This window comes from Aythya ferina (genome assembly GCF_964211825.1).
Source record: "Aythya ferina genome assembly, chromosome: 17".
NCBI lineage: Eukaryota > Metazoa > Chordata > Aves > Anseriformes > Anatidae > Aythya > Aythya ferina.
The window spans coordinates 12321065-12346252 of NC_140316.1; the positions used below are offsets into that span (position 1 = coordinate 12321065).

General features: G+C 47.6%; 1 protein-coding gene and 2 long non-coding RNA genes across 4 annotated transcripts in view; 2 read left to right on the top strand and 1 right to left on the bottom strand.

Annotated features, from left to right (window-relative positions):
• Positions 1-1504: 1504 nt before the first annotated feature.
• On the bottom strand, positions 1505-19074 carry LOC311446331 (refilin-A-like). The gene is made up of 3 exons (XM_084539378.1): positions 18449-19074; positions 8372-8481; positions 1505-6498 (listed from the first exon to the last, which is right to left on the bottom strand). Exons 1-3 carry the CDS (start codon positions 18659-18661, stop codon positions 6165-6167), a joined length of 657 nt encoding a protein of 218 aa, XP_084395504.1. The 5' UTR covers positions 18662-19074; the 3' UTR covers positions 1505-6164.
• On the top strand, positions 8335-15136 carry LOC311446333. 2 transcript variants are annotated; one of them, XR_014698843.1, is made up of 4 exons: positions 8335-8472; positions 9019-9109; positions 12713-12821; positions 14975-15136. It is a non-coding gene; the product is annotated as an uncharacterized lncRNA (long non-coding RNA). The 2 variants fall into 2 exon arrangements; XR_014698844.1 differs by lacking the exon at positions 14975-15136 and adding an exon at positions 14764-14895.
• Positions 19075-19124: 50 nt separating the features above from the next.
• LOC311446332 overlaps positions 19125-25188 on the top strand; it is an 85725-nt gene continuing 79661 nt past the window's right edge. The window contains exons 1-2 of the long non-coding RNA XR_014698842.1: positions 19125-20873; positions 22046-22209. This is a non-coding gene — a long non-coding RNA (uncharacterized lncRNA). The remainder of the gene's footprint in view (positions 20874-22045; positions 22210-25188) is intronic.

A 25188-nucleotide genomic window follows, 5' to 3' on the forward strand; every position in this document is an offset into this window, starting at 1 on the left:
TTTCCTTCCCCTTTCCATTCCTTAGCATTTAACAGCCGTTTTCATCCAAGCCTATTGACTTCATCCCTATAAATCCAATATGGTTTTTCCATAAGGATTAGTGTCAGATTCTCCCTGCAGACATCTTAGGTCTTGGAAGACAGCTGGGAGCTCTACTAATAGCTGGCTGGTGAGCCCCAGGCATTTATAGCAATGGGTTTAAAACATATTTCATGGCTAGGCAGGGTTTTAGCCCTGATGCAACCCATCTGCCTTCGTGATTTGGAAAGCCAGGAAGTAGCGTGGGTCCTGGTAGTGTACGAGGATGTGGGTACCTGGCCATGACAGAAGCATTACGGTGGTTCTGCCTGCCCTTGAAGGGCATGGAAAAGCTGGGAGAGGAATTAACTGGACTGAGCACCAGGGCTTCATAGCTGGGTAGAACAAGATTGAGCAGGAAGAGGGAAATTTAAGATGAAGAAATTGTAAAACTGCTGATCGGTAAAATCTTGAAGAACAAAACGGCCTCTGCAGGAAGCGTGAGTTTCGTGCCCTTTGCCTGAGTCACTTAAACTTCCACTGGGCACACAGGACAAAGCAGGTGCCAGGTCATGGCACTGCCTGTATGGGTCCACAGCCTCCCAACCTGGGGCAGCTGGGCTAAATCCCATGGGCGAGGGAGGAAGACACCAAAAACATTCCCTCTGGTTGGGAAAGCAGCATTAGGCACCAAGAAAATGGGTAAGGAAGATGAAGGAAGCTCACATACATCAGCATGACAGTTTGCACATTTTATTATGATATATAAATTTTGTCTTCTTAAATTACTCTCTATGAGTTGAACAGGAAGGGATTATTGTGGAGATGGGGAATATACAAAAATAAAAGGATATTGAGAACTACTGCATCACCACATATACAACAGTCAAGTACTTTACAAGCACTTAGAGAATCAGACTTACAAAAATAAAAATATGACACATCCTTCTGCATTTCCACCAGTAATATGTTCTCCCTTCTCTAACCCTCAAACATCTTTCAACCCCATCTTCAGGTCACGATTCACATGGCAGGATACTTTGCTCATTTTGTTGGCCATCACAGTATCTGAAGAGGAATGAGTGCCTCCCAAGACATCAAATACAATGGTTTTTGGTGAGCTGCAGGGGATATGTTCAGAACTTGTGAGTGATGGGGTAATCCTCAGGGAGCAGACTATCTGGCAGTAGAAATGTGAATATCCCACACCAAGATCCATCATTATAACTTGTTCCCCTTTCTGTACACAGGCACAGCTCTGCACAGAGTCCCCTGCAAGCCTGGGGAACGCTGAGGTCCGCTGACTTCAGTGGGACCGAGTGACTGTGACAGAGGATGGACCTGACTTTGTTTCAGCTCTAAAGAAGGCAAGGATGCCCTTCCCTGCAGGGAAGGAAAAAAAGGCAAGTTAAAGTACAATGGCTAAGTATCCTAGCTCACAGTGCTCACACACAGAACCACTCACGTCTACCTCAGATTCACACAGCCTTCAGTCCTCAGTTTGCTCTGCAAAGACTTTCGTTCATTAACCCTCCAGTGACCCTTCCTTTTTTTTTTTTTTTTTGTAAGACTCACTCAACATAAATAGTAAATAGCATTCGCTTCTCTGACCAGCAGTTCACTCAAACACTGCTATCAACACCCAAACCTCATTTTCATCATTCCCAGAAAGTCTGCACCTAGGGTGCGAATATGTTTCACATTGAGAAAAGTAGAGCTGGCTTAGGAAGAAAGAAAAATTGAAAGAAAATAGAAAAACATGAAAGAAACCGTAAACTGTTTTGGTCAAAGTTGTTCTCTGCATTTGTGCAAAGTATTATGCAGATTCTTGAAGTTCAATATTTAGCTAGGGTTCCCCCTTTTTGGCCCCAAATGCAATGACAGCAACGCAGGCAGACCAGACACAAGCATACTCTGTTGCATTTACGGGTAAAACCATCACAGAAGGGTAAACCCCTCACCTTTCAGAGAGTGACCTTCTGAAATGTTCTGTTCTGATGTAAAACAGCACATGAGACACTCCTCCCCCCAAAAAAGCACAAAAAATCAAAATAATTAAAAAAATAATAAAACATAAAAGAAAACCAAAACCCAGAAGCCTTGTGAGAAAGATTCTGATCCCAAAATAACTATTGGTGGAAAATAATTTGTAAAGGCAGAATGTGATTTACCCACCAAGCATGCAGGGCTGTGGGCAACAGGCATGTTAGGATTCTGGGGAGAAATCATGTAGTCACAGTCCCAGCTGCTCAAGGAAATTCACCTTTCTGAGCAGCATTTTCCATGGGCTAGATCTATCATTTGTATCTTTGAGAAAATACACCTGAACAAAGATCTGTTGGTTGAGATAAATAATGCTCCATTTAAAAGAAAAGGACCTCTCTAGTGGAACTAATCGTTTCTTCTAGACGCACAAAACATACTGAAGTAAAGCACTTGGTGCCTGGGAGCGGTTTATTGGCAACATGCACCCAAAACTCAATTTCTGGTGTTTGAGCAAAACAAAACAAAAATAATAATAATAATAATCAGCACTCACAAATTCAGAGCAAGATGACTTTTGTCTCTTACCACTCCCTCACCCAGCCACAGGGCCAGGAGCAATAAGGACAGAGGGTGGGCAGGCAGGGTGGGATCCGTGCCCATTGTGGTTTTGCACAGAAGAACAAAGTCTCTTTCCACTGCCAGCTTTCGCAGAGGAGAAAAGCAGCTTGTGATGGGCCCGACGGAGACACCATCTAAGATGGTATTTTTGAAAAATTCCTACGGGCACTTATTTGGCAATATCACAGTTTTGGATGTGGCCCAGGGTGGTAGCCCACCACAGCCTGTCCCTGGCTATGCAGCTCGGTGTGTCTGGCAGCCTAGAAACCCAAGCTGCCTGCTGGCTTTTTTTTCCTGGCATGGCAGGACCAAAAAAACCTGCTTAAGCTCAAAGGAGTGGGAGCTTGTTAGGTCATTCCTAGTCTATTTGCAGAGAAAACAAAGTGTAAGGCTTCAAAGCAGCCTGGGAGGGTGGGGACCCTGCACTGCCAAGGATGCAGCCCTCCCCTGCACCTTCCTGGGGGCCACGTCCACCTGTGAGACGTTGCCTTAGCAGCCCCTGTCCCTGTTGGGTCAAAGACCAGGCTCTGGTGGATATAAACCCACTGGATTTATATTTGCACACTAGCTTTTTAATTTTCCTTTTCCATTGCAGCCAACGTTGAGGAATCAGAACAGCAGACAAAGCAGGTAGAAGACTGCAGTTGGCCAGGATAAAAAAGATCACAACCTGGTACATTGGCTCTGTCATGTACGGGACAGGAAGAACTTGCAGAAAAGCTGAAGCCAGGTCTGTCATGCAAAATAAACACGTGGCAGAATTCCTGAAAGTGTGGGGATGACTGCGTGGGACTCGTCTGCTTGGGAAGGCCCATGGCTGGGCAGGCCTCTCGCCGTGACCCAAGGAGACAGGCCTTTGGGGAAAACCTGCCCTGCTCAAAGATCAGAAACTGCAGCTTTGTGCTTGGAGCAAGGGACTAATTCAACTGTTAGCAGCAGAAAAGCCTGATGTACGATCAGAGTAAGGAGTCTCAGGCAATCCTTCAGCTTGGAGGCCCATGGCAAGCCTGTCCCCACGCTTGCTCAGTAGAGGTGCCTGCGATCTGATCTGTCATCACACAAGGTTCTCCTGGGTGCAAGGACTGGCCTGACAGACCTTCCTATTGGTACCCAATTCAGTTCTGCCTGGCCCCGAGCTGCTTTTGAACCTGGATTACACTGTTGCTCAGCTTGGAAACCTTCCCCTTCTGCCACAGACTCTCAAGGGTGCATGGAAAGAGCCCTCCCAGGCCTTCACTGCGTGCCCAGGAAGGCAGGCAAGTGCTTCCACCGGCCCAACAGCTCCATGGTACATCTCACCCACAGCACCAGGAGATATGGGACAGCCCTCAAGACAAGCTAGCAAGTAAGTGTATCACCATCCTGCATTGCATTGTGGCCACGTTCACCCTCGTTTCAGGCGCTCTGTTGTCTAACTAACTCTGCAGCTCTCACATTTGCTGGGGAGAAGGGTTGCTTCAGGAATTGATCCCCATGGGGGCAGATGTTGCTTTTCTGGGCTTTGATGCTGATGGTGAGTGACAGCAAAATCTGACCAGTAACAAATACAATCCTCCTTTCTGTGTTGCTGAAAATAATTCTGCAGTAGGTGGAAGCCTTGGAAATCCTATGAGACATTTCTCTCTACCCACATCTAACTCCCAGACAGAGGCAGAGCTCACCACTACCATATAATACACGTTTCAGTACTGTTGATGCTTCAATTGTCAGGATTTAAGGTTGTATATAAAGACTTTATATTTACCTTTGGTTAAACACACAAAAAATGAAAAAAAAAGTGCTTCATTTTAAACAAGAGAACTCTGTTTCATAAAGGTCACAGTTCTGGTCACACCTACCATTTGCCTTTTGAAATTGATGGAAAAAAAGTATCTTTGTAGGTCACTATTTTTCTTAAAGTTTGTCAGACTGTTTTTTGTGGGATTTTTTTTTAAATCTCTGTGGGTTTGTGCGTCAACTGTTCTGGGCAATCAGCTGTGTCTTGTTGACACTGTTAATAGGTTTTCTGACTTGGCTTCTCAGCTGCATTCTGAAATAACTCAATCAGACTTGCAGCAAGTCAGAAAAAAATGGAAAGTTTAGAAGAATGAACACTGGAAATTAATTTCCAGATCTATGTGGTTATTTTCTAAGTCTGGGCTCTTCTGAGCAGCATGCAAAAATTCTTGGTATGATTTTTGGAGACAATTCCATACCATTTTCAAAGGTTATATGTCTGTAGGAATCCAGGCTCCTGCAGATTTTCAGCAAGCTAACGAAGTGAAGAGATACTGGGAGATGTGATTCATGAGTGGGAATGGTTTACCTTAGGATGGCTGTAGTGACTCTTGTTATCTCTGGGCTTCTTGATCCTGTTGCAGGGACAGCCCAGCTGTTTGTGAAATACCTGTTTAATTGCTACAACCTGGCTGATTAAGAAAATCCTGCACAGATTTTGGCTCTTCAATACTTCAGGCTCTACACAGAGACAGTCTGGATGCTCCTCCACAGTCAGGTAAGCTGTCCATGACACAGGTATGGAAACTACTGAGAAGGTGAGAAACCTTGCTCTTGAGTTAACACTGCACCAGCTTTTTTAAAGCTAGATAACATTTTGCTGTGCTATGCTCCTCTCTGCAATATCCTGAAACTCAAAGGGTTGCGAGTGCATAAAGGTCCCTGTAAATTGGGTGTTAGGTACAACGAACAGCATGGCAACATTTGGGCAGCCAGTACTTCTGAAAAAGGGCTCCTAAGCCCCTTGGACACTCTTAGAAAACAGCCCCATAGCTATTCAGTTTCCTTAGTCTCCCCTGAATCCTTGTGGCTAGGCTGGGGTCACAGAAGAGGTGGCTGTGGGTCAGGGTAGGCCTTCCTCCCATCACCTGTTTGCGCCATGCCTTGTTATAGTATGTAAACAGCTAGCTGCTGGCAAGAGCACTGTGCACCTGCTTTCCTCCTCTTTTTCTTGATGACAGTCCCCACTCCCACAAGCAAGTTAGGCCTGATATTCTTGCAGTGGTACAATATTGCAGCTATCTCCCAGGTAAGCTGTTGGATGCAGGATGTGAAGTATTGACACAAATATCTTCCTCTGCATTTAAACTCCAAGAGACCGGGCTTGGTGTGTGCTGGGCAGGCCGGATGCTGACTCTGCAGTTGGTCTTCTCTGAAGAAGACCAAAATAGCTGTGAAGTGAGTCTCGCCTATGTGCTAGACAAGACCTACAGAGATCACAAGGCAGCACTCTGCTATGGGTAATAGGGTCCTTAGTCATCTTGATTTCATCTAAGCACAAGTCAAAAATAGATATGCTTGGAAAAAAATAAAATAAAATAAAATCCAGATCACGAATGTCAGGAACGTCGCAAAATGCAAGCCAGCCTTCCACTGATCAAAACCATCCCATGCCCTGCAAGCCTCCTCCCAGCCAGTTCATCCTCACCCAAGATGACGTTTTCTCCAGCCATTAATATTTAGTCGTCATCAGTGAGGGCCCAACCAGAGACCCAGCAAAGGCCACAGCCTCCTTGAGGTCACAAGGTTGCCAGCGGCAGGGTGGATCAGAGGGTCTCGCTGTAGATGACACACGGGCTGGTTTCCTCACAAAGTTCCAGCTGCACGCTGGAAGAAAACCAGCGCTTGGCACAGCCCAGGCTGTAGTTGAGGGTGGTCCGGTAAATGTTCTTGGCACGCTTAGGAAAAATGATGGTCGTGCTCTGAAACCTCAGTGGCTTCTGGCGAGGCTCGAAGATCAGCTGGGACTTGTAGTTCCGCCAGGTGCAGTTGGGTGCGGCGATGACCGTCTCGCTGTAGGTGGTGACGGTGGGGATGGGGCCGTAGAAGATGTCATCCCGGTAATGCTTCTCAGAGTCGTACTTCACCTCGGAATTGCACCTAGAGAGGACAGCAAGGTGTCATGAACACACTCCGGGCAGCAAAGAAGAGGACACGCAGGACTCCTCTAACCATATGGAGCTGGGAACATCTCTGACCTCTTAATGCACAGACACTGGAACTGATGCAAACCCTACAACCCAAAGCAGAGGGCCAAGAAGACTCCTTCCTGCTGGAGCATCTTGGTGGAATCCCACCTTGCTGGGAAGCTATCTCAACATTTCTGCAGTGTGTGTTCACAGAGGACATAGCCTGCCTGTTTGTGCCAGCACAGAAAGGACCTTGTTGCACAGGCTCCAGGCAGCTGCTGCTTCCTCTGTCTTCCTCCATGGGCCCACTGGGGCTTCAGCTCAATCCTGAGAGCTGTGCTGGAGGTAAATATCCCATTGGGGTCAGGGGGCATCTAACTTCCCTGCACAACACACCTGCTGCTGCTTTCACAGTCCCTGCTGTCTATGCAAGCTCTGTTTCAGCAGGAAAATAATGCCATAAATAAGGTTTTCATGGGTGGCAGAAACATGGTGTAACAGACACTTGTTATCACAGTTGTATGTTTGTCCTTTTTTTTTTTTTCACTTTACATTGCCTTGCCATCAGAACACAAAGAGAAACCCAAGCTAGCCAAAATCAGGGCACTGGGAGGTGAGGGGTGAGGCTGCTTATTGGGGCCTTCAGAAAATATAGGCAGTGGTCAAAGAGCTGATAAAGCAAAGAGGTGCTGTGGGCTGTGGCTGACAAGGATCCACGCTGTTGGGCTCCAACGAAGTGGCCATGATCAAAGCTATCAGATGAAGAACCCCTAGAATGCAGGATGTCGCTGCCCTGCATGTTCTGTGCTGGCCTCCAGGAGGGATGGATGGAAACCAAGCCAAATAAAGTGCTTTTGCTAGAATCCCTGGTCATGGGGAACTGCAGGGCTTTCAGTTGTTTTCCCCACTCCCCAAACGCTCCTCTGGCAATCAGCAGCCAAGGAATGTGCAGTTCCACGTAAAAAAGATTAAAAGCTGGGTGTGTGCTTGTCATTACCTCCACCCGGAGGGGGGCTGACTGATTGTGCACTGCATGTAATCCGAGCTGCTGTAATGTATTTTGCACAGCTAGGGTGTAAGCAAGTCATTCAGCGCACATAAAACAAGACTCCAATGTAATCACCATAAAACCATGCCCGCCGGCAGTTCCTCAGCAAGCAGAGATTTACTGGGCTACATTTCCAGAGAGACGTTCGCATAGGTTGTGCGGGGTGGGAACTGGGTTTACAGTCCTCCCACCGTCCGTGCCCCAAGCTGTGTGTAACCACTCCATGCTGTTTGCAGAGTACATTCCATGCCAAAAGAAGAGCAGGGAACGTTCATCCACAGGCCACTGCCTGCAGTCCCACGGGAGGTCAGAACACCTCGATTGCTGGCCTGAGGAACCACCCTGGCATGAGGAGGATAATTCTCTGTGAGCTAGGCTAATGTCGGTTTCTCTGCTGCAAGGGCTAACAAAAACAGGTGCCAAGTATAATGATGTTGCTTCTTCTGAGGATACAAGTCAGCAGGCAACAGGATGAAGACCACTAGGTTGCTTAGTACAGGCTGGCAGGCCTACAGATGGTAACAGTTTTCTCTCATAGCCTTGGAAATGAGCTGGCCTTGGAAGCAAAGTTGTCTTCTCCTACATCCTCCTCCTAGTTCTTGCCTAGTTGCCTCCACTTCTGCTGCTGTCAGTGTCTTTAATTCAGGCATTACCCTCCTACCTGTCCTTCCCTCCCTTTCCATCAAAATAACTATGACTCCCATTTTTAAACACATTTATTATATTTTTTTTTCAGAAGAAAAAGAACAAGGAAAAGGACAGAAATCCCCACCCACCTACCCAATCCCATCTGTACCTAATTTCCTGCACAGGCTCAGGGCTGACTTCAATACTTTCTCCAAAAAACACAGGGTACATTCGAGGCCTCATCTCTGGCATGGTCGGGTTCAGGAGCAGGTAAGGCATCTGCAGGGAAGAACAGCACAGTGAGCATTGTAACACAATAGATGAGGCTGGCACAGTTTTTAACATGCTGTGGCTGAGAGCTGAGCAGTCAGGAACAGCACGTTCAGTATTGGCAGGGGACGCCAGTGCCTCCAGCATTGCTGAACTCGGTCTCCTCAGAGTCCTGCAGGGGACACTGCAGGCGGCAGGCTCCTCAGCAATGAGAACACATCACTGCAGCAGCACTGATTTTAATTGCACACAAGCTAAGCTCGCCTTGCTGATTGTCTCAGCATCATCCAGTTCTCTCTCATAATCCCTGCCCTTTCTAGGTTTGTAGCAAGGCCCCAGGTGAGAGGGGTGCTCATCACAAGGACGGAGCCACTCCTCCCCATGCAGAAAGCTCAAAGGGGAGGACCACTGTCAAGTTGCCAAACAAACAAAAAAGCCTTAGGATGGTTGGCATGGAATAGGACCATTAATCCCTGCCCTTGCACAGACAAACCTCGCGCAGGCCTTGCATTTAAGACACCTCCACCCTCCTGTCTCTGTTTGCAGCTGCCTTCCTGCTCTGAGGACTGATGCAGCACAGCGGGCTGCCCTCTGGACCCACTAAGACCGACCTTGCTCTGCCCAGCTCACCACCCAGGTAAGTGACTCTGCCCAGACCTCTGGCACTCTCTGCTGCAGTATCTGCTCTTTAAAATTTAGCTTTTCCTTTCCTTCCTCCTTTCCCATTTCTCATAAGAACTGCAATTCTTTACATGTCATCTTTAACCCTGGTGTTGTTGCCTTCTCTGTTATGAATTATCACAGCCTCTCATGAGCTAGGTTTTTAGCCAGGACTTCACAGGCAAAACAGGCAAAGTTAGCTGCTTTCTAGACCTGGTTGTAGATGCAAGCTTCAGGTGCTTAAGTGAAGTGGAGTTTTTTACATGTGGTTTTTAAACTTGTTTGCAATGGTTGGTACATCTGTGTGAGGAGCTGCAGCCTGGCTGATGAGTGGAGACAACCTCCTCACTTCAGGGCCCAGAGCGCTTTAGAACTGTCCTGTATAAAATATTTCAGAAATAAATGTTTCCTTGGATCAACCAGGGGGAAGTTCTGCATTACCAAAAAGCAAAACAAAAACCGTTCTTCTGCCTGCGAGCTCTTACAAAGACTCCAAGCATGAAGAAGGGCTCGAAGTCTGATGTAACACAGAGAGAGGGCCCAAGTCTGCTGACTTAAAGGATGTGGTTCTACTTAAGTGCGTAGTGCTTCTATATGTTTTATACAGACACATAAATAAATGTGTGCTGAGAATAATGTATCCCTTGGAACGATCGAGTGGGGAATGTGGTAGATGAGCTGTTGCTGAAGTCTTCATGCCAGGAGCAGCTGGCTTGTTCCAAGGGATGTTCTCGTTAACCATGCACAAGTGAGCGCAGGGTGAGACACTGGGGCACCCCGTGGCCGCTGCGATGCAGGGAACCAGTTTCAAGCCAGGACTTCTTAATGAATGGAGCTGCTCCAAATCATGCCACTGAAAGTGGGTTCTTAAGATTAATTTCATCCTGCAGTTAATTAGTCTGACAAATTGTCACAGTCCAGCCTGGGCTCCCCTGCCCACCACAAAAATGAATAATCCTGCTTCTCGAGAGTGGAGCGCTCTTAAACATGAGTTCCCACATACAGGGGTCCTGTGTCTGGTGTCTGGACCCAGCCCAGCGGCTAATTAAGCCTAATCCTGGAAAAATGTCATTGTGGGTTTTGGTCCCTGCCACCACTTTTCTGTCAGCAGTGATTTATGGCACACAGGGACATAGGGTCTCTTTAAAGGAGACGGCTGGCAGCCACTGGGCAGGGTTGAAAGGTCTCTAGGTGGCTGAAAAGCTCATGGAGTTTTTTCCACCTTCCACCACACGTTAGCCATACGTGTGCTAGGATCACACTGATTTTTCATCGGTCTCCTGGTCAGTAAGATCATCTCAGGCCTCATGGTGTCTGCTGAAGGTAGCTGAGGACACAGAGCAATTGGCTTGCTCTTCCCCTGCCATTTCCCTCCACCTTCCCCAGCACCTTCTGGTTGGGAGGAACGGGGGCAATCCCGGAGCTGTGGCCCTGTTCCTACTGCTGGTGCTGGGTGAGGTGCCTCCCCTTGTGCCCTGCCCTATACAGCATAAAGATCCCCACGATGCTCACCAGGTCACCCCTCAGCTGCTGTTAACTGGCCAAACTCTGGAGTCCGCTTGACAGTGTCAGCTCACACTAGCTGAGGTCTGGTTTTCTCTGGTGGCTTGGGTTCGCTGCCTTAGGCTAAGGCAAAAAATGTCATTGCTTCATCTGAATTCTCCAAGCCCTTCAATTCTGTGTCCCAAAGCCACAAAGCTGTTTACTCTTTCCATACTGAAATATCCCTGCGCTTTACTAGTGTGTTAAATTGTAAGGTAAAATGGCCAGCCACTCTTCTTGACTGAGTGCTTCTAATCCGCTGCCAAAAAAGGACAATATTTGTACAAGGGATGAGGGGGAAAATGGGGAAATTTGTATGGGGGGAGGAAAATGTGTTCCCTCTCCCTAGCAAACACTGGCTAAAAGGCAAAGTTCATTCCTGGATTGCTTTCAACACTCTTTACAGGGAAGGGCAAGGGCAGCCTTTCTGGTTGTAAATAAAGCCCTTTCCTTCAGAAATGTGAATTGTTTAGATCCAACAAGCTTTACTTCACAAGGGTGCAGATCTCTTGCTTTTAACAGCCTGCAAATATCCTGTGCTCTTTCTAAAGACATCTTGTGCACGAGAAGAGATTCATTTGGGTGCTGGAATCAAACCCCATGTGCACATGCATTCATGGGCTCTGCTGAAGGCAGGCAAACTGCTCTCTTGGGGGGTCACCTGCAAAGAGACGCAGAATGTCTCAAGTGGTGAAGGCAGAAGGGCCGGAGATACGTGCCCCTTGTGCAGGAGATTTTCTTTCCTATGTAAAAGAGCCTGTGCTACAGCTGATGTTTCTTCCATAAAGCTGTTTTGGTGTCAGACAAACACGCATGCCTGTTTCTATTTGCACCTTTTCCATAGGGAAAGTTGTGAACAGTTGTGAATTAAGCTGCTTTTCAGCTCCAGACTAGCTTGCTAGAACACTAAATAACGAAGCTGGAAGGGTGGTAACCATGACCGTCCTTGCTGGATTAACACAGGAGAAATCTAGATCTCCTTAAAGCTCTGCAGAGGGTGTATGTAAAGTGCTGTTTTAAAGAAACAATTTTAAAGAAGCAACTTCAGTGCTCCCAGGCAAACAAACCTTCCCACTTCTTGCTAACATATGCTGACAGTAAGCATGCTCTGAACACCCCTGGAGACAAGGATGTAGGAGGCAAGGTCCTTTCTGTGGCTTTGCAGGAATGTTTGTGGGCATCTGGCCCCCAGCGTTTGTAAAGGAACGGGCTCTGCAGACTGCTGTGTGCCAGGGGTGCTGCTCCGCCAGAATGTGGGGACAGAGTGCAGGAAGGAATGAAGGATCTCATGCATGACTGCAATCTATCGATCAAAAAGTTGCCACTGCATTTGGTGAGAGCAGGATTTGTTTCTTTCCAGGTTAGTTCTGGCATACATTTCATACATGTATGCTGTAAACTAGCATCAACTTCTAACCTGCAGACTAAGTCTCTTAATTTAGAAAGCTTGGACAATTGTGGACATTGATAAGCCAAAGCCAGTGAGTGACTTGTGCCACCCACCAGACACCATTACAGATTCACACTCATCTACCATGAGCAGTACCAGCAGCTGCTGCAGGTGGGAAACCTCAGAAGTCACCTGGAATTCTGCAGATGGAAGATGTAAATACCTTACAAAGGATGGTCTAAAAATTAAAAATCATCAGCAAGACCCTGCAGTCTGCTCCCCAAGCAGCTGAGCTGCTTGCACGGGGTGCAAGGGTCAGTAAACAGCAAGCGCGCATTTTACAGAGCAGCAACTAAAAGGCACTTCAGATGACTTTTTGTTTTGCCTCCAGTGATGTTCTGAAATACCTGCTCCTGAATCTCACTTGGAGTTTGGAAGCAAGTAACAGGGCATCCAAGCTTGCCAGATTTGTCTTTGGGGCTGTAATGCCAAATGCTTGACACACGCCAAAAGTTGGCTTTTTGGTAACAGTTTGACAGCAGCTCCTTCCAGTCTATTTTAAGGTAAAAACAAAACAAAAATGTTCTGCCTGTCAAAAACAAACAAACAAAAAAAAACACTGATGCAATTCTTTTTCCTTCTGTACAGGAACGGTTGAAAGAACAGAAACACCGGACTGCTGACCTGCCCTGAGAAATGACCATCCTTGGCTCATCTCTAGCAATCATCCAGCAATCTCAAGACACTTCACAATAAGGTGAGTTTCTTTGTAGCCCTGTGCAAGCCGTTTAGAGCAGGCTGCCCACAAGTCAAGGTCTGTCTGTTCAAAGAAACCCTAGGATTGCTGCGCTGGAAGGCTATGGCTGGGACCTAATTAATCTGTCCCCAGTAATTAGAGCTGTGTTGCTACTTAGCAGATGCTCAGCACAAAACTGAGCAACTCATCTAACTGAGCAACTACCATCCTCCACAGCCCAGAAGAAGCCACCACAACCCCGCATCTTTATGCAGGGAGAACATGAGCCTGGGAGTCCAGGAAGGTTGAGGAGGCAGAAGTACAGATTATGCCCTTAGGTGAATGAAAATTAAGCAGTAAATAGGTCAGCATTTTTATTTCCTTTCCAGTACATATTTTTGCCTTAACCAGCGAAGGGTTAAAGTATTATTCAAAAAGTTGAAGTGATTCTTGTTTGGCTGCATTTTTCCCCCTGCCTTAACTCTGATGCCTTTCAGGCATGTAAAGGCCTGGGTAGCTAAGCTCTGCGTTTTTCAAGGAGTACATAAATAAATACACATAAAATCAGTTGCTGAACAGAATTCAACCTACTGCTAATCAAGAGCACTTCCTTTGTGCTGACGTTAGTATTGCAGAGGACTTCTTGCTTTAGGCCTGATGCACAGCCTTCAGCTCCGTGTCCCTGCTCTGTACCTGCCAGCAGTGACACCTCAGTGACTTGTTCCTGGGGGTATTCAGACCTCAGAGAACAACAGCAAAGATAATACGGTGGGCAGAATAACCTTCTGTTACCCCTAATAATTAGAATCAGTGGGCTCTGTTAAGATGCTTTTCGCTTGGGGTATTTTTATAAGAATGGAAGTGGAGTTATGGTAAATAACGTGCCATGAAATGGGCCTGCAGTCTACTGGCTGTTCTCGTAGCTGCCACATTCCAGGCAGCAAAGCAAAAAGAAAGGAAGGAAATTAATGTGACTTGAAAAAAAATAAACCCCCCAAAAAAAACTTTTCCCCAGAAAGCGAGACAGACCAGAACTGACTCCTTTAGGTACGGTCGTTATGTGGAAGGCACCAGGATTTGGCATTAGATCCCTGGGGACTGTAAGGAGAAACGGTTTTCCAAGCATCAGGGATACAAACAGGATACAGCTTCCCAAATTCCCAGCTCCTAACTTCGCTAGGGCATAAGCAAATCTCTCACCACATTTTCCCACTATGGTAACATGTCAGGCCCATGAAAATGTCACTTTACTCAGATGTTATTTACAGCTGTAATGAAAGATCTGGCTGAGTTATTTGACACACATCTACATTCTCTGCGCTAGCTGATAAGCTGTATTTGTTTTACAGACCATTTATTTTCCCAGTATCTTTATGTATTGCACATTACAAGTAATTTATACCAAAGCCGGATGAGATTTTATTTGGAAGTGATAACAGTAAATGCAGAGCTCAAGTATAAAGCCGGGCTTTATTATTTCAAAGAATTAATCCTTCCTGCCTCTTCTACTTCAAGTGGGAAAAGTATTACTCCACTTATGGTCCAGTGTTAGAGATGCAATAGAAATTAAACAGCTAGAAGACATCACTCTATCTAGAGCCACATTTTTAGCATAGGAGATGAGAGTCCTATGACTTTTTCCCTGCTTGTCTTTATCACAAACTGCCTGGATCAGGAATACCTGCCTGCCGACCCCACAGCTGCTGCAGAGCACACCAACTTATGTGTACTGACACTACCTTCTCGCTGCTAATTGCACCAGTGATGCAGACTGATGCCTGTTGAGAAATTTGCCCATTTCCACTTCATTTGAACAGCATTTGGGGCAAAAGGCACCATGCCAACAGTGGAAATTGCCTTCCTCTCTGCACAAGCCTGGGGAGGGCTTGGGAAGACGTGTCACCTGCCGCGTGTGTGGGCTGCAAGCTGGCTTAGGTTGGGGGTGCTGGGCCTTTCTCTCCAGGTGCTTTCCTTGGAGGGGGTGGCAGACCTGGAAACACTTCGATGGACACATTCCTCACCCAGACCCCAGAATACAGCCCGCTTCCTGGAGCTCTTTCAGTGTAGAGCAGGATATAGGCTCTGTGGCCCCAAAAGCTCTTCAGTAAGTGGCATTGTCAAAGGGACATGTGTTTATTGTTGTTATTTTTTTATATTGACAAAAAATCCAACAGGCTTGGCACACACGCTGACCTGGACTCTATTGATAGGACCATGCCTGTGAAAGCTACACCAAGAGGCAAGCTACACTCCTCCTCCACGGTATGTAAGATGAAGCTGGAATCGCTTCCCACCACAGAGGGCAGATTCTGGCACCACACTGTTGTCAAACAGCTCCTGACCGTAAGTAGAAATTCCCCATGTAGGGGCATTCATCTGAACACTGATCCACTGGGGTAGTCCCACAGAAGTCAGTACACCGTGAGGCTGGTTGAATTCATAAACATTTAATCTTTCAAATGAAAAGGAACTCATTGCAGTGGCAGCAGCATTGGGAAGGGACAAGAAGCATGCTGCTTCGAGAAGGCACGATGCATAGTTTTGCAGATGAACGTGGTCCTGATCTCTTCTGGTATCCATTAGGAGTGATGCCATCAGATGCCAAGTCTTTGTTTCAGTGCAGCACTAGAAAGAGCTCAAAATCAGTCCTTCTAGCCTAAAACTATATCACAGAGCAACAACAAGAAGGAAAACTCTAAGCAGATCTGGCTATCTTGATGCCATTTCACTCCCTACCCTTCCAGCAACTGCTTCTTTGTGTGTATTATTAGACATTTATTCCATGGTATGTGTGTTCCCCTTGCCCAAGCATTACAGGAAAAGCCTAGGGAATTCAGTAACCCAAGACGAAAGATCAATTTAATCATGTTTCAGATTTAAAAGGCAAAACTAGGTCAAAGTTACCTTCTATTTTCATTAGGATATTTGCACTTTAGCACAAAACAACTGACAAATTCCCCACATAGACTTTACTTGAAGAAATAAAAGTAAATTCCTCCTGCACTGCAAGTAAAATTAAAAAAAAAAAAGTCCCTAAATGGTGTTGAACTTATGGTATTTATGACTCTGGTCCTAAATTGCCTTTCATATTTTCTTGGATCCCAAAGCTGTAGCCAAATTGGCTGGTTAAATGTGAATAAATGGTGCATTGTCTTTGAAACAAAGTCGTGCTTATTAAAGAGAAAAGAGTTTACTTTTTCAGAATCAGTTAATGACACAAAGCAGGGAGAGCATGGGTTTTACACACACAAAGTCTTCGATAAGGCCTTGCAGTCTCATTTTGGTCTGTATGAGAAGAGCTATCCTAGAGCAGAAAAATTCAACGTATTTGTCAAGTTGGAGCAAAATAGCTGACTGCAAAAGAACGCAACTGGGTTCAGACTGGTGGTTTTGATAGATCTGCAGCAAGGAATGGTAGGAAATCCTTCCCCCAGATCTGGAATGTTGTTTTGTTCACCTGACAGCAATTTATTGTAACTGTACATACTAGAACTCTGGCCATTAGTAAGTGAGCTTCCATATGGTTCTATAGTATTACAGCACCACGAGTGGTGACTGCATTCCTGGTTTTGTCACGTTTATAAGCAAAACAAACACTAGCATAATAAGCAATTAAAAAAGCATGTGTTGGTGTGCAAATAGCTGCAATTATTGATTTGCCAATTCTGCATGCTCTGATGAACAGCAGAGTAGTGGAGTTAAACAGAAGCACATTCATGGATTGCATAATTGCTCATAGATCTGCACGTCCTTGTTAAATGGTAAGGTTAAAGCTAATTAGACACTGAAATTTAGAAGTACAAAGCAAGCAATGCTCTCTGTATTTTTCCTGTTTTCTTAATAGCAGCTGCAAGTACAGTATTTGCAGGCTGTAAGTGAGAAGTGAAAAGTCTCTGTGCACTCAAGTGGAGTGAGAACTCCAGCCTGGTTCTTTATTTTGCAAAATACCAGAGTTACAGAGCACAGTCCTGCACCACACCAGATAATGCACTCAAATTGGCTTCACTGTTCGTACCTATGCAATGTTCTGGACCTATTAAGGGCATGGAAATATCCACAGTATATGAAACCCCTACCCTAACAGCTGGGGCCCAAGGCTACCAATGCTGTTGCAACATGATATGAAAATCAGAAACATCCACAGTTTTGAGTTCCTCTGTAATGTTAAAAATACTAATTTGCAATCAATAAGAAAAGTAACTTGAAAATGTAGTTTTGCTTTACACAAATCACAGGAATAACTTTTTTTTTCTCCTCTAGGAGCACTAAAACTCTCAATCCAAGCAGCTCAAGAGGTAGATTTTTCTTTTATTACGATCTTTCACCTTTGATATCTAAGGGCTTTCTTGAGAGGAGTGGTGGCTGACTGTCACAGTTACTGGGATGGAGGCTGTTATATTCCCATCGTGGAGCTTCACAGACACCTCCACCCCAGCTGTTTTCTGGTCCAGCAAACCTTCATTCATCATCCTCCCACATTTTATTTTACAAATGCACAGCAACAGCTTGATCCTGCCAAATCAGAGGCATGCAAGTAACTCTTTGAACATAAGTCGTCCCATTAAGACAACACACACGCCCAGGCAACAGCAGGTAAGGCTGCAAAGTTGGATCCACAGTCAGTGGTTGTTAGAGGGTTTGGGATTTTATTTTCATAATTAATCTCACACCCTACCCACCGTACTCTGATGAGATGGAGTCATTGTTCTTGGGGATGGTTTTGGCATGCTTGGGAGTAAAAAGCAGTTTTCAATAAGCTAAAATAGCCTCAGAACTTGAGGAAGAAAATAAGGCTGTGCTAAGTTATTGCAAAGTGTCTCTACTGGGAAGAAGTCTCCGAATTGTCACTAATCCATTGGCAGATAAGTTTTCCCCATGGAAAGATTAGTGTTGCAGTTTTTATTCTGCATAGCAGTCAATTAACTGTATTGACTCCATCTACAAAAGCCTTTTATATGTTAGGGAAAAAAATCTGAAAGGTCCCTGGGGACCAACTTTCATCATTCTTTAAAAACTTCTCCCCCCATCGCTTATGCTCTGAACTTTGCGTTTTATAGAGGCTTTCTATAGCTAAGGGATGGAAATAAATATAATAACGCTGAATAATAGTCACAGGAAACCTACCCAAATCCTACCCCACAGCCAGCTGCTTGCCAGGCACCGTGTCAGGCTAACCAGAACCTATGGTCCACCACCACACCAACCCTGTCCGTGCAGCCTCACGCCCCAAAACCCTGCTCCAGCAAGGGGCAGGGAGCTTCCCCAGCCCATGTCCCCACACCAACTCCCCAGACAGCCGCCTGTCCCCTGTCCTAACCACCTCTTCCCTCTCTCTTTGCAGCAGGGGCTGCAGCAGACGTGGCTGCACTGCGGGCCCGGAGGAATGCGGGATGCAGGCGCGCAGCCGATGCTGGAGGCAGCCGGCACGGACCTGCGTGTGCTGCAGGAAGGCAGCGAAGACCTGGCTTCGCTCTCCGGTTTGTTGTCGCTGCTGATGTCCCCCCCCATGCGGTGCCACCACCCCTGAGCACAGCAGAAACCCCCCAGGGGAGCCGAGGGGGCCCCCAGGCTCCGCGTCCTCGCTGTCCCCCCTCAGCTCTGGGGCTCTCCCGGCGCTTTTCTCCTTCCCTCCCCTCCCCGGCTCTTACCACTTTGCCGTCCTTGGCTTCTCGCCGGTGTCCATGGGCCGGGGGGTCCGCGCCGCTGCCGCCCCCCCCGGCTCGGCCCTCGCCGGGCGAGAGGGAGTAGAAAGGGGGGCTGGGGCTGGGGGGCAGCCCCGAGTCCGGGCTGTCCAGCAAGCCTTCCCGGCTCTTCTCCTTCAGGCTCTCGTCCATCCCTTGCAGCTGGAGGTGACCTACCATGTCTGGGGGGCAGCGAGGGGGTCGCAGCGGGAGAAAATCCTCCAGCGCCTCCCAAGGAGGGAGGGAGGGAAGGGGAAGAAGGGCGCCCGGGGGCCCCCCGCCCCGAGTCCCGCTGGCCGCCACCAGCCTGCCGGAGCCCGGGCGGGACGGGCTGCCCCGGCTGCCTTCCCCCAGGCGGCTCCCGGGGCAGGGAGGGTGAGAAGGGAAGAAAAGAGGCGCAATCCCCCGGCCCCACGGAAAGAACCGGGACGCGGCGGAGCCCGGGCCGGCCCCGCCGGCAGGGAGCGCTGGGCGCGGCGGGGGAGCCGAGGCCGGAGGGGCCGCGCTCCGCCGCAAGCTGCTGCCGCCCGCCCGCCGCCTCCCGCCGGCCCATTTATCCGGAGAGGGTGGGAGGGGAGCCGGGGAGCGCCCTCCCCTTTCCCCGGCCCCCCAGCTCTGCCCCGGCCCGACATTTTCAGGCACTTCCCAGGCGGGGAGCGCCACGGCCGCCTCCCGACCCTCTCCCCGTCAGGCTTCGCCCCCCGAGCAGCCCCCCCCGCCATCGCGGAGCTGCGCTTTCCCTACGCTGATTTCGCTCCCTTCAGAGTTTTTGCTCCCTTTAGAGTTTTTCTTCACTTCTGTCAGGTTTTTTCCTTCACTTCTGTCAGATTTTTACCTCACTTCTATCAAATTTTTACCTCAGTTCTTTGCCGCCTTCTGCCCCCCCCCTCCCCCCGTTTGCCCCAGCAGTTTTTCCCCTCAGCGTGAAGGCATGTGGGCATGAGGGAAGAGCTGTTTCCAAGGGCCATCGTCCCTCATCACCTCAGGACAGCTTCAGAGGGGCAGCAGGTGGCCGTGGCAGTGCACCCAATGGTGTAGGAGCCCACCATCGGCCCCTCTCTGTCAGCCCAGCCCTCATGGCTGCCCTTTGGGCTCAGCACAGCCCAAAACGTCTGTTTTTGTAGCCAGCTCCACGGCTGCAGGTCCACAACCGCTGAGAAACTGGCCTCAATGTCCCACCATCGTGTGCTTAGGGCCACCCTAAGCACAACAGGAGTCCCAAAGACCAGCACAGCCACTAGCAGGGAGGAGCAGGGTGTGTCAGGGCACTGCCAGTGCTGAGGGAACAGGGTGTCCGTGCAAACCCTCGGGGTTTGGAGAAGCAAGCAGTGGTTAAACAGGTCAGGCTTGGAGAAGCCAAGATGGACGTTTATTGCACAATAACTGGCTGATGTTAATGTTACCTTGTCCGCAGCCCTGGTTATGTTTTTCTCATCATGTTTTCTCTCTATATAGAGTCCAGACTGTGAGAAATCTGGGGCAGGCCCACTCAAAGGTTTCGGCCTGGTGGACCTTTATTTGCAGCAAGTAGGTTTCCATGGGAAGCTGCTGACATCCAGCTGGTCACCTCCTCTTGGCCCAGCACTGAGCAGAACAGGACCATGGCTGTTTGTACTACACTAATAACAATATTAATGAACACAACATTTGTTATGGCAGCTGATGAAAGCATGAGGCATCTGGTATGGCACATGGTGTTGAAGACTTTCATGACCAAGCCCTGAAGACGGCACGAAGTCCTTGGAGATAGGTTTGATTCTAAAAGATCCTTCACTCCACCATCCTGAGGGAGCAGGTCACGCTTATGGTGGTAGGTGACCTTGCTAGTTAATAAAGCTGGATTTATTTAGGCTTATTCTGCACAAGTCAAAAGGAAAGGCCAAGGATGCCCAAATTCAGCCTTCACTGACATGAGGGGCCCTCCTCAGAGAGACTGAAGCGATTTGTATGCACTGAGCTGTGTAGAAGAATGTCACTGATTTATAAATGTCAAACAGGCTCCGAGCAGCCCACACACGAACCTCAGTGAATTCTTACCTCTGACCCGCTCATTGGCTCCAGCAGAGGCATGGGCTGATTTAGAGCCCCTTACTGTAAGAGCTTTAACATCTCACACAGGCTGTGGCTGATCCGAATATGTCAAAGGGGACTGAAGGTCAAAATTTCCATAAATTAGGCCTTGGATTGTTACCTATCACGTAATAGGATTCTCTGGCCAGTTAATGCTGTAAACTACAGACATTCAGCGCAGCAGTTCCCCTGCAGCCCAGTTCCCCTGCCCTTCTACTGAACTGGTGAGGCTGTATGTCCAAGGAGAAGAAGCGTCTTCAAAGCTGCTTTCCTCCAAAGAGAAAAAACGGAGCAGGACAAAGGACTGGGACTCTAGGCAGGGGTGAGTATGCAATCCTATTCAGAAATATTCTAATTTAGGGAGCAATTGGAGGGGGGGGGGATCCGATTCTTGTTTTGAGAAGCTATAATTCAGTTTTTCCTGGAGCTAAATAATGTATATTTTTAAAAGCAAATTTCAGCACAGTATGCATGGTCAGCACAATAGTGGGTGTTCATGGTTTTAGGGTTTGCTGAGCTCTAAACTGTTGATGTGCTAGGCACCACTGAGCAGCCCCGAGCCTTTATAAGGGTATTGACTTCACTTATAACTGGCTAAACTGCTGTTGGGTGCTGCAGGGCATGTGTATACACGTATGATGGTGTTATTATTTGTCTGTTTAAAGTTAGTACTGTGTAGCTTAACCAAGATGGAGTGCTCTTGTGTAAATCACAGGGTGGCAGATAGTAAGAAATGCCTCTTGTCCTGATGGCTGTGACAGAAATGACTTGTTCATTGGTCAGAAGTCCTCCTGAAGCCACAGGGTCTGGTTCTTGGCCAGTGAAAATTTGGCTGAGTAGAAACTCAGTGAAGGATACAGCGTGCAGACACAGATGTATATATGGGGCCGTAGAATTAGCCCTGTCAAAACTGAATGTAAATATTTCATGGTGCCCTGCTGAAGAAGAAAAACAGCAAGCAGGGGATTTTCAGTGGAGGCTATGTAGCTCTACTGAAACCCTGCTTGGTTCAGCAATTCCTAATTTGCTGGAGGGAATCACTGGGGACTAGTACATTCCTGTGTCTTGGCTTGGGAGCAGGGAAACTGGGCCCTTGTGTGCATGGTGGGACATGGAGGAAGGAAAAGTCTGGAGGGAAGTTTTCTGAAGCAGCTGAGTGTAGACAAACAGGTGCAAACACAGTGATACAAGGGCAGCAGTGTGTGGAGGCACAGACTGTGGCACAGCAGTCTCTACTACCAGCACTAACTCTGGAGGAATAACCCTACTTAGCTGGGAATTTGAGTGTAAAACAACAATAAATAAGGAGTGGCAAGTCAAGCAGCAGAAAACCAGGGAAAATTCCAGCTGGACTGTATCTGTTAAGATTCACACTCAGACAGAGGTGTATTTCTGCCAACATTGATTAAAGAGGTCTCTATGAAACACAGTTCTTACAGCTTCTCCAACTTTTTTTTTTCTTTTTTTTTTTCCCATTGATCTGTTTTGTTCTAGAACGTGACCCCAGGCCCAGTCCTGAAACGGGTGAATATTTCCACATGAAGAAACCTCTGAGCTTTTGGAGGAGCTGCAGGGGCTCGATGCTCCTCAGGACCAGAGAGAGACCTGCTGTGTGCCAAACAGATGATACTGCACGGGGCATTGACAGCTTTTCTCAGGTAATAAGCAGAGCATCAGGGATGCAATGTGAACTGAGCCCAGGCTCACCAGTCTGTTTAATTGTGTCTGAGGTTTCCAGGAGAGGCTTTACAAACCAAGACTTGCTGAGGGCTATGTGGTCTTCACAGATCCCTCAGTTAAGTGCTGGGACTTTGTCCCCATGTTTGTATATTCATTTCCCCTTGCTACTGGCTGCCTTGCCAAGTACCATGGCACTCATGTCTGACACTGCTCCTACTGTTGGTATTCCTGGATTCCCCTTGCAGCTTCTCCACCACCCTGACCATTTCTCTGCCTCCCTTCCCTATGTCCAGATTCTCGCAAAGCTCATCTCTCCAGCACAATTGTGCTACAATATCCAGCAGCCCTTTACACCCATGAATACCCTACAGGTAAGACGTCATGAATGATCAGATCACTAGTACAAAATGGTGTAGTGCAGGTGGGAATCAATGAGAAGGGGACTGCGTGGGCACTGGAGGCAGGAGCCCAGACAGCCTTCCTGATGTGAGCAGCCCAGCTGCTGAATAAAAGCCTTCACCTTTCCTTCAATCCACTGGGATTAAAACCTCTGTGTGCTTGGGTAGGTCCTCTGCCTCCTATTTCCCTAGCTATTCTCTTAGCTAGGTTTGAGTACTTTAGGAATCTGCAGTCCCACAGACATGGCAGAATGTCAGCATCACGTGCTAAGTTTCCTTCCACTGCTGCCAGGCTTGAAAGACAAATACTGTGAGAGAAGAAAGAGACAGGATACAAACACCTACATTGGGACTTTTTCTGAAGCAGGCTGGGTGGCAAAATTGGAAGAATGCTAGGAATGTCCATTCTGGTTCACAGTTGAACCCGATCCTTCAGAACACCCACAGCATAACCAGCCCCAGTAAGAATGGCTTGGGACATAGTTGGATGTAGCTTTGCTCTTTGGTTTCTTCCAAAGAGGTGCAGCCTTTCTTCTCTGCAGTGTCTTCGTGATCATGGTATTGAAAGGCCCCAAAGCAGCACATCTCTCAAGCGGAGGGGAATGCAGCCACAGAGCAGGATCCAGGTACATCAGGTGCAGATCACCCTTGCCTGATACCTCCTGGATTGTTTTTTTACCTCGGCAAAAATTGTTCCACAGCACGAGGGTGCTATACTGCCACTCACTGCACAGGTCCAGATGATGTTACGAGCAGCAGGAAGCACATCCATAGTGCCAGACCTGGAAACCACATGTCAATAACAATTCATTTTGCAGAACAGTGCGGCAGAGTTCAAATTAAGGGAGCCTTTTGCCTGACAAGCAGAAGCTGTTTATTGGGAGATGAAAGCACCTCTCTCATGAGCAGGCCTGCTCATTCATTTTTAGGCAGCCCCCACATCAGAAATTCTTGCAACCTGGCTGTCTGGTCGAGTGGAGGCCACAGCCCAGAAGGAACCAAACTAACGTAAGCAGTTGCTTCTCCTTGGAACACTCTCATGCACAGCTTTGCCAAGCCACCTCAAGGGCTTGTAGCTTGTTTCTGCCTCCCTTTAGCAGTGTGTCAGTACTGTACTGTGGGAGAAACCAGAATGCTGCAAAGCTCCCTCAAGTTGTGGCTTCACCTGCCTTAGCCCTGTTACCTTCACCAGATAAACATTCCCTCCTAGCAGTGACCTGGAACAAACTGTCTAGCAAGAAATGGAAAACAAAGCCACAGAATCTTTTCTGGGGTCAGGAGTGTCTGTTCTTGGCAATAAATCAAAGGTAGCAAATTTCCTTTGAATATTCTGGGCTTGACAGAATGACAGCGGATCTCCCAGACGAGACACTAGACTTCTATTGCAGTCAGGAAGGATGATCTCTGATGGTTACATTGCAGCAAATGTTACCATCTCGTTTTTGACTGCAGTTTGTACCGTTTGTGCCATAACCAAGGCAAAAAAAAAAACCTGAATGCTGTATTACACAGAGAGCAAAAGGTCCAAAGCCCAGAGAAACCATCATAAAGAATTCTGCTGATTCTGCTTGCCTTTGAGTAAGGTGCTGCATGTAGTCTGTTCAATTGCCTGTTGAGTCCAGTCAGCATTTGCTGATACTGTTACACGCTTGAGTCAAAACACACCTCACTGCCTCACTGCCTTGGCGAAGGATCTACCCGTTATCCTGTGAAATTTCCTCTGCTTGTCTGTCAGGGCTGACATGCTGTAATCTTGGGGGATAATCAACAGCGAAACCATTCATAAATCACAGCTAACAGAAAAGACGCCGATAGGGTCTTAAATTTCAAGCCTGCGAAGCCATCATTTCAACAATGACAGTCAAAGGGGAGATTAAGAATTCTTTTACATGGAAAAGTTTTTCTTGGAAGAGCAGCCCTCTCTTTGGTTGCCTATAAATACAGTCATGTGGATTTGATTTTTACATGGCCCTTCTGCCCGCTTGCGGGGAGCGCTCTGCAACCCCAATGGGCCTGTTCTCACACCAAGCAGGCAATTGGAGGGACTGCAGCAGGATTGGAGTAAGGCATCAAAAGCAAAGAACTAAAGCTTTGCCGGGTGCCAGCAGAGGCCAAATGGGGCATCTGGGAGGCAGTGGCAGGATGTCCCACAGAACAGACCCTCTTAGCTCAAGTGCAGCATGCCTCTGGGTCTGATTGCGGAAGGGGAATAAGACCAGTGCCATTTCATGGCGCAAGTAAAGCATTCAGAATTTATCTGTACTTGCACATCGTGGTGTTTAAAGCTGTAAGGATATGGTGAAATCTGTAGCCAAGTGTGAATGGAGGGCTGGACTGACACTCCAGCTGCAGGGTAGGTGCTTGTCTCTGATCCAAACTGTGTCTTGTCTTGCTTTGTTTATTTGAACTGCTGTGCCTCAGAGGAAGAGGAGGGGGAGTGCTTCTGTGCAGTTCTTGCCCTCCCTGCCATGGATGACCAGCAGCGCTCACAGCATCTCTCTTTAGGTTGAGAAGAGCTAGTCTTAGGCTCTGGAATAATGCTCTTGGCTGTCCCCAGAC

Excerpts from the sequence above, each read along its gene's own strand:
- LOC311446331 (XM_084539378.1), bottom strand. The coding sequence starts at position 18,661 with ATGGTAGGTCACCTCCAGCTGCAAGGGATGGACGAGAGCCTGAAGGAG. Across the intron at positions 8,482-18,448 it reads AAGCCAAGGACGGCAAAGTG|ATGCCTTACCTGCTCCTGAA; the intron begins GTAAGAGCCGGG and ends TCTTCCCTGCAG. Across the intron at positions 6,499-8,371 it reads GAGCCTGTGCAGGAAATTAG|GTGCAATTCCGAGGTGAAGT; the intron begins GTACAGATGGGA and ends TGTCCTCTCTAG.